Raw genomic sequence first — 8,622 nt, forward strand, 5'->3', positions numbered from 1 at the left:
GGCTCTGCATGAGAGAGAGAGAGAGAGAGAGAGAGAGAGAGAGATTTATCTAGCACATGCCAATGGAATCTAGGTCATTCATCAGGTGGGTCCGGCCATGAGCATGCCCTCACCCAAAAGATCGGGCTGGTTCCTTCATCAGGTGGGCCACACTGCTGATCTTGCTCTGCATTTGCTCATTGTTTCATCTATTCGTCAAGTTTTCAGGAGTTTCCATATTTGGGTTACCCTTTTGTTCATCCAGGTGGACCATATCAATTTTGTAACATTTCCTCCATCAGACGATCCTAGCCATCTGATCGGTGGCTTATAAATGAATGATTACAACAAGTTGTCATCATTTAATAGAACGGACTGGACAGAACAGTTTCTGTTTCTGTTGTTGTAGATTAAGGTATATTTCTTTATCACATGGTGTGTTTATGCAAACAGAACCATCAAACATAGGAACTGAGTTACCAAACCTTCATAAGGATTGCACCAATTCCATATCTGATCCGTTTATGATGTGGGCCACGTTATCTAGTGACCCCAAAATTCGAATTTCTACTCATCAGATGGGCCACACTTGTGGCCGCTAATGCACAAACAAGCCTTAACAGAGTTTATAGCTTCTGTTGTTATAGTATAAGGTCTGAATTTCTAAAACAGGGTGTGTTTATGCCAACAGATAATCACCAAACAAGTAACAAAGCTAGCGACCTTCGTTGCAATTGCACGGATTCCAGATCCAAGCCACTTGTCATGTGGGCCCAATGTATAGTGACCCTAAAACGAGCCTTGCCACTCAATGGATGGGCCACACATGCAACTCTGATGTAGAGCGGGTCGCAGACAATTTCTTGGCAAAGATGGACCAGAGAAGGCGAAACATATGGACCGTCTGAACCTTTAATCAGTCATATCTTGCAAGTCCGGATAAGTTTTTAGACATATTATATATAATTTTGGGTAGAAGAACCTATTATTATTATTATTATTTTTTGTTAGCTGGTTAGTACACCCACGGCTAGTTCACACTTCACTGTTAGCCACCCCCACTAGGGAATCGATACCAAGACCTCAGTGTTGAAACGAGGTATCTTTCACTCAGTCTACCACTTGAGCTATGGATCTGGGTGTAGAAGAACCTACTTAAGCCAACCAATCCTGCTACACCTGATTTGCGAAATTCCATTCTATTGGTGGTCCAAAGCCCATTTATTTTTGTTTTTACTATAGATAGTAAGTTTTAGTTGGAGAATAACTTTTGACCCTTTGAGTTGATAGAAGTCGTATAGGTCTTAGAAAAGTTAGAAGAATCACATGGTTGTCCCAAATTGGACACTTACTATTTTTAGCTTATATATAATAAGTCATGTTTTTAGGGCGTTTTAGTTAAGTCATGTTGTGTTCATGCAAACTTCGTTGCAATCGTGCAAGTTCCAGATCCTGCAGACCCCACTACATAGTGACCTAAAAACCAGCATTTCCACTCATCAGATGGGCCACATGTGTGGCCGCAAATGCACGGTGAGTCCTAACAGATCGTTGTTTGCTTGTGTTGTTGTAGAATAAGGTATACATTCTATAGCATGGCGTGTTCTTGATGCAAACCAATTGCACGAGTTCCAGATCCGAGCCGCTTTCCACTCATAGGATGGGCTACACGTGGGCACAAATGCAAGAACGTGTCCAAACAGTTTAAAAATAAAAAATAATAATAAATAAAAATAAATAAATAAAATTCAGGAAAACCGATAACCACCAAACAAAGGAACTAAGGGCTTGTTTGGTTGCACAAAATATCATGATATATATATTTCATGATTGATCAGTCTAATTTAGTGCAAAATATCATGAAATTTCTTGATATTTGGTGCCACCAAACGCACCCTAAGCTAGCAAACTTCATCACGCTTGCAAGAATTCCAGATCCAAGACGCTTATAATGTGGGCCCCACTATATGGTGATCCAGAACCAGCCTTTCCACTCATTGGATTGGTCATAGATAGGCCACAAATGCACGAACCGAGTCCTAACAGAGTTTTTCTTTTTTTCAAGAATAAGGAATGGATTTCTATAATTCCGTGCGTTATAGCAATATCATGATATTTTCTGATTAAATCAGCTTAATTTGGTGTGAAATATCATGATATGCGGTCCTACCAAACGCACCATAAGCTAGCAAATATCATCACAGTTGCGAGTATTCCAGATCCAAACCACTTATCATGTGGGCCCCCACCCCACTATATAGTAAACCAAAACCAGCCTCTCCATTCATCAGATGGTCCCCACATGCGGTGCAAGAACGAGTGCAAACAGAGCTTTTAGCTTCTCTTTGTTGCAGAACCTGCCCTGCAGAGGATGGTGTTTTGATCTTCCAATGTTTCAGTATATCCAAACAGCCATCTATCAAAATTCAAATCCATGAACTAAGCTTACCATCTTTTATTATTTGCATTGCTGTATTCAGATTACTCATACATACATAAATTTTCTTCATGTTCGTGTGCGGCGGGCCACCTTCCAATCAAGGAACCCAAACAAAATCCAATTTCGATCAGCAAATCTCCATTGGAGAGCCATCCCATCCATCCAAACAGGCCAGCAGTGGATGGATGAGCTTCCCATCATTGATCGCGACAAACACCTTATCAAAATCCTCTCCTGGCGACAGCACATTAGTGCCTGACAGTAGAGATGTCTTAAGCTCCGATCGCACAAACTGATACAGCGGGTATGACCGGCATTCCTTGATCTTGTTGGGTATGGCAGCAATCCCAGCATCAACCGCATTTCTGGTGGATTCAACTTCATTGGGGAGATGGGTCTTCAGCTCTTGTTCAAACACAGCAATCTTCTGGAGAATCGAAGCCCCTCCATCCTTCTCTCTATCCTCCATGGCCCGCTCAACAAGCACCTGCCTCAGCTTCTCCATCAATGGATAGGTCGAGCTACATGGATTATCAATGTAAGTAAAAACATGCTCGGATTCAACGACTCTGATCAGGTCCTTCTCATAAAACCTAGATTCAAGAAGCTCGCCATGTGTACTGATAGCCAGCGATCGCTTTGCTGCCTGACCTACCACTTGCTTTACTGTATGTTTCAGATTCTCCTCAGCGTGCCGGAGATCGATAGCTTGACACAGAGCGACAATGTACGTCGCCGACATGAGTTTAAGTATCTCGACGGCTTCAGCCGTCTTCCGCGATGAGATCAAACCCAGCGAATTCACGTCTTGATTATGCTGCTCGGCACTTTGGACGTGGTTAGTGACTGGATTAGCTAAAAACTGGAGCTCTGATGTGTAAGCTGCCATGGCGATTTCTGCACCTTTGAATCCATAATCCAAGCTTGGGTCTGGCCCACCAGTGAGATTCGACGGCAGACCGTTGTTGTAGAAGTCGTTGACAAGCTCAGAGAACTGAGCGAACATGAGCTTCCCAATCGCTGCGATCGACAGTCTCGTGTTGTCCATGGACACACCGATCGGTGTCCCTTGGAAGTTTCCACCATGCAAGGCAATGTTCCTGGAGACATCAATCAGTGGATTGTCGTTGACGGAATTGATTTCTCGTTGGATGGATTGTGTGGCTGATCTGATTACTTCAATGTGGGGTCCAAGCCACTGAGGAGATGTCCTCAGTGCATATCTGTCTTGCTTGGGTTTCTGAAGTGGGTTCATTTCATGAAGCTTCTGAGCTGCTTTCATGTAAGAGCTTCCTTCCAGAAGGTGGGCCATGATTGCAGCAGCTTCTATCTGACCAGGATGGTGTTTCAGCTGGTGTGTCAGACGATCAGCAAATTCCGGCTTCCCGTTCATCACCTCACAGAAGATTGCTGATAGGACGATGGCAAGGACGGTGAGGATGTTTACATCAAACAGCACGATGGATGCAAGGCCAGATCCAACGGCTGTGCCATTGACAAGCGCCAGCCCTTCCTTTGCTTGCAATTCAAATGGCCCACTAGTGACGCCAGCTCGTCTTAGGCTGTCATCAGCACCTACGATGGTGCCATCTGGCAGGACGGCTTTCGCATTCGGTCTGCCAGTTAACAGCCCTGCGATGTATGACAACGGTACAAGATCGCCAGACGCAGTAATTGTTCCACGGAGCGGGAGAATCGGAGTGATCCGACCGTTCAATAGCCCGATGATCGCTTCAAGGATCTCCCATCGGATGCCAGAGTAGCCTTGTAGTAGAGTGTTGGCACGTACCAGCATGGCGGCACGTGTGGTGGATACCGGCAATTGCTCGGTTTTTTCAAAAATGCCAGCGTTGAGGAACCGGATTAGCTCCTTCTGCAGTGCACCGGGCTGGTCGGTTCTTCGGTGGGATGTCGCGCCGAATCCAGTGGTCACGCCGTAGCTATCTACACCTTTGGATGTGCTGTCTGTCACCCATTGGCTGCTTGCATCGACGGATGGACGGTTTTCAACGGCTAGATCGACGTGGATGTTTGCTGATCGTGCGATTGCTGCCACACGGCCCACTGTTAGTCCGGACCCCGCCAGCTCTATCCTTGGGGAATGAAATTCGGCCACCATCTGTTTGACTTGGTCCAGATGGCTGCATCTGAGTGGCTCGATTGATGCACCCCAGTTGAGGGGGTCATCAGCTGGAGAAAAAGATGGGCCCACAGTTGTATGGGGATTCGTGCAGATTGGGATTGAGAAATCTCCCATTTCTGTTTTTTGGGTGTTTGGGTGAAGGAAATTTCAATTGGAGAGATTGAATTTCCTGGCCGGATAAGCTGGATTTGTGGTGTTTATATAGGTTTTAGTGGGGAGGGATTTCTCGGGTTGAGTGGGCTAGATATTGTTGGTTGGAGATGGATCCTGACGGTTGGATTTGACGAAGGTGCCTTGTGATGCCACGTGGAGGCGTGTGGGGCACGTTAGAGCATGCAGTCAAAATCCATGTTTTGGGGTTTGGAAAGGTAGGTTTTTTCGGTGCGGTTGGTGTGATGGTGCTGTTGGCGTTGTTGTTGCCTCTACGATACTGCTGGATTTTGTTTTCTTATAGACCGTTGCCTCGTAGCTTGATTGATGTACAGGTGATTGCAGACAGCTTCACGGCCAAGATGGACCAGAAAAGGCCTTATCAGAGGCAGAGTTGATCTGGATCGTTGTAACTTAAAACAGACGTATTCGCAAACTGGAATAAGTTAGTGGACGTAACATATATGACTTCGTAGCAGGACAAGAGCCCCACCACGGACAAATACGACACTTACTAGTTTTGGCTAAAAAACCATGCGTACTGGTAGAAATCACGACAGTCTATATTAAGTTTACTATTTATAATAAGCCCTGATTTTTAAGAGTTCTAGTTGTTGTTTGATTCCAAAACTTATTAAGTCTTTATAAGGATTTGAGAGAAACATAGTATATTTAAAGTAGTTATCAGTGAGGAAGACAATGTTCAACCACATCACGTTCATCATAGGCTCGACATGGATTCTTGATGGATGATCCACACTACATATCCATTTGAAAGGACACGAATTTCCTGTGGTAGGGCGCCCGTGTAACATAAAAGCTCTGTATGGCTAACCGTGATGTGTGTGCAAGATGATGTTAGGAAGTACCTCCAAAAGTCAGGCCAATCCTCAATTAAAGTGGGCCACACCTCAGGGAAGAGTTGTTATTAGGAGGCCCAACGTTGAAACCATCCTAAGTACGTCTTACCTTGATATTTATATGCCATCCAAACCGTTCATCAGCTAAGTACCACAAGAACGAATGGAGTGTAAAATAATAATAATAAAAATAAATAAATAGATAAATGAAAACAAGTATTCTAATGATCCAAAATTTCGATGGGGCCAAGAAGGTTTCAACGGCTAGGTGTGGCCTAGTTGACTATCGGGTCGATCTTTTCTTGGTCTCACCAATCGTGCATGGACAGAGTAGATGTGTCACACATATATATCATGGTGGGTCCCAGAGCTCTTTATTGGACTTGATCCATGCAAAGTACAGTTGTTGGAAATTGACGTCCGGATGCAATGGAGAATCGGCTCTTTTTCTTCTTTTTTTTTTCCTTGCTCTTCTCAGTACCGTACGAAGAAAATATGATACGTGGCCGGCTTCTTTGCATAGCACACGCGGGTTTCCAGTAATATTGAAAAGTGGGGCCCATGGTTTGGTAATCCAGACCATTGATCTTCCATTACAGCCGTAGATGGAGCATAATACAAATTCTCCAGGATTGCACGCTCATGGAGTAATATAAATTATTTTCGATCAGTTCTATTTTAACCGTCTGTCTGTGGGCCACAAATGGAAACCTTAGCATCGTTTGATTGATGAAAGTTTTGTAGTCTTTTAACAGTGGAATTCCAGTGATCAAAGGTCTGGATTATTGAACCATTGGGCCCACTTTTCAAAACATGTGTGCATTTAAAAGATGAGGCCGCGTATTATATAACGTTAGTCTTACTTTGTCAGCTTAACGGGAGTGGATTAGGTGAGACCCCGGATCCAACCAGGGTGTTGGACCCCTGACTATGGGGCTCACAGTGTTGAATGTTCCTTAAATCCACACCGTCCAACCGTTTTGAAAGCTCATTTTAGGGCATGATCCAAAAACTGAAGCAGATCCAAATCTTTTGTGGACCCACATGAAACAGTAGTGATTGAATCCCTACCATTAAAAACTTTATGGAGGCTACCGGAATGTTTATTTTCTATCCAACCTGTTGAGAAGGTCACAAAGATTGGTGGATATTTAATCAACAGCAAATTGAGAAATTGTCGACAAAAAATACCCATTAATCAGAGGTTAGGATTGTTAAATCCATGTGAATTTTTTATTATGACATATCTAAGTTGGGTCCCACAATTTTAACGGTTTAATTAAATTAATGTATGCAACATGTACAATTTATGAGTGTCCGTGTATCAACCGTCCACTCTGTCGGAGTATCAAATGACTCCTAATATTTTAACGGCCGTTAGAAGGAAGATTGGACCACCTACTACGTTGTGTCTTGACAAACGCTCCGTACAGTTTATTCCTGACATACCCTTACACTTCATGTTGAAAATTTCACAGTCATGGGTATAATCTCCAATCAATCTGATATAACTCGTCCGAGTCGACTCGGCGGTCTACCCGATCTGATTCGGTACCATGAGTGGCTCTACAGTGACCTCCAACTCGGGCGAGTCGGACCTAAAGGAGTCGATCTGAGCCACCGAGTCTAAAAACCATGTTTGCAGCTCTACATTGGGTTGCAATGGTTCGGCTAGGGAATGGGTCTGGCCCATCCTGACCCATTCGTGATTCAGACCAGGATCCAGCCCAAGACCCATTATGATGTGGCCCGAGTATGGGTTTAAGACTCGCGACTCAGATCGACTCGTCTGGTCTCGATTCGAGTCGCGAGTCGCGATCTATTAACATATGCCGGCCCTACAATTTATGAACACAATTCCCAAAATGACCTCATCCAGAATTGAGAATTACACGGTGCCCAGCCCGTGGCCCCGTGCATATATAGTGTGGATCCCTAGGTAAATGTGGGACCATGATTTTGTGATGTGATTTGGACCGTAGATCTCATGACCAACGCCTAACCGGGCATTTAAGATTTCTGATTGGAAGATCCTAACCATCCCATCTTCTACTTTTTCTTCCGTTGAATGTGGACCGTTGCTGATTTTTTTTCTTGATCATCTGTTTGCGGCTAACAAATATAATTTTTAGTAGTGTACGGCCTGATGGTAACCATTGGAGCAATATTCTGGATCAGTAAAATCTGGACCCCACCTGTTGAATGTATAGATCAAAGGGCTATACTATAGTCCGACCTAGTAGATGGTCTGATCATGGTCCATCTGCTGGACCCAATTGAATGAACGGTCCAGATCAACAGATCGTGGTCCCCAAATGCAAAAGCTTGGAGCCCGAGGATAACCTTATCTATTCCATCTGTCTTCCGAAGTGCATCACACGTCCCTTTCCACAACAGCTGTTTGATGAAACAGTCGCTCACCAACCTTGAGAAGGATAGGAATTCATCCACTGGATATTGGACTTCTCCTGACCGTCCATTCAAAGGGCGCGGATTTCCTGCAATCGCACTGAGCTCGTCCAACAAAAAGCTTTGTAGCACCCGCTGTGATGTATGTGTGACATCCATTTCATCAATCATATGGGCAGCTCATGACGTTAGAATGTAAGGCCAAAAATCGACCCAATTCAAAACTCAGCTGGGCCACACCACAGATAATGGTTGGGATGGGAACACCTAACATTGAAAGCTTCTCAGGCCCCACCAAAAATTGGACGAGGCTGATATTTGTTTTTCCCTTCATCCTGGTATGACGGTTGCATGGCCTACATCACAGTTGATCCCAGGAGGTTTCAACAGTGAATCCTAATAGTTTTTGTTCCCTTAAGTGTGGTCCTCTTGAGTTTCGGATCAGCCTGATTTTTGGGCCCACGTCCTAACACGAGCTGTCACAAATGATGGACGGCGTGGATTTTCCACACACATCCCCGTGAATCCCACGTAGCTTTTTGCTACACGGGCTCCCTGCAGGAAATTATATGTGCCCCTGACCATTCTTACGGCACGGAATTATGCAGCTGATTGCATTGCATTTTGATGCAAACTAGATG

At 44.4% G+C, this 8,622-nt stretch overlaps 1 protein-coding gene across 1 annotated transcript; it reads right to left on the reverse strand.

Annotated features, from left to right (window-relative positions):
• Nucleotides 1-2,414: 2,414 nt before the first annotated feature.
• Nucleotides 2,415-4,799, reverse strand: LOC131220948 (phenylalanine ammonia-lyase-like). Its single transcript, XM_058215979.1, has one exon. The coding sequence runs from the start codon at nt 4,674-4,676 to the stop codon at nt 2,547-2,549; it is 2,130 nt and encodes a 709-aa protein (XP_058071962.1). The 5' UTR covers nt 4,677-4,799; the 3' UTR covers nt 2,415-2,546.
• Between the last annotated feature and the right edge of the window lie 3,823 nt (nt 4,800-8,622).

Source organism: Magnolia sinica, chromosome 12 (assembly GCF_029962835.1).
Source record: "Magnolia sinica isolate HGM2019 chromosome 12, MsV1, whole genome shotgun sequence".
NCBI lineage: Eukaryota > Viridiplantae > Streptophyta > Magnoliopsida > Magnoliales > Magnoliaceae > Magnolia > Magnolia sinica.

Excerpts from the sequence above, each read along its gene's own strand:
- LOC131220948 (XM_058215979.1), bottom strand. The coding sequence starts at position 4,676 with ATGGGAGATTTCTCAATCCCAATCTGCACGAATCCCCATACAACTGTG.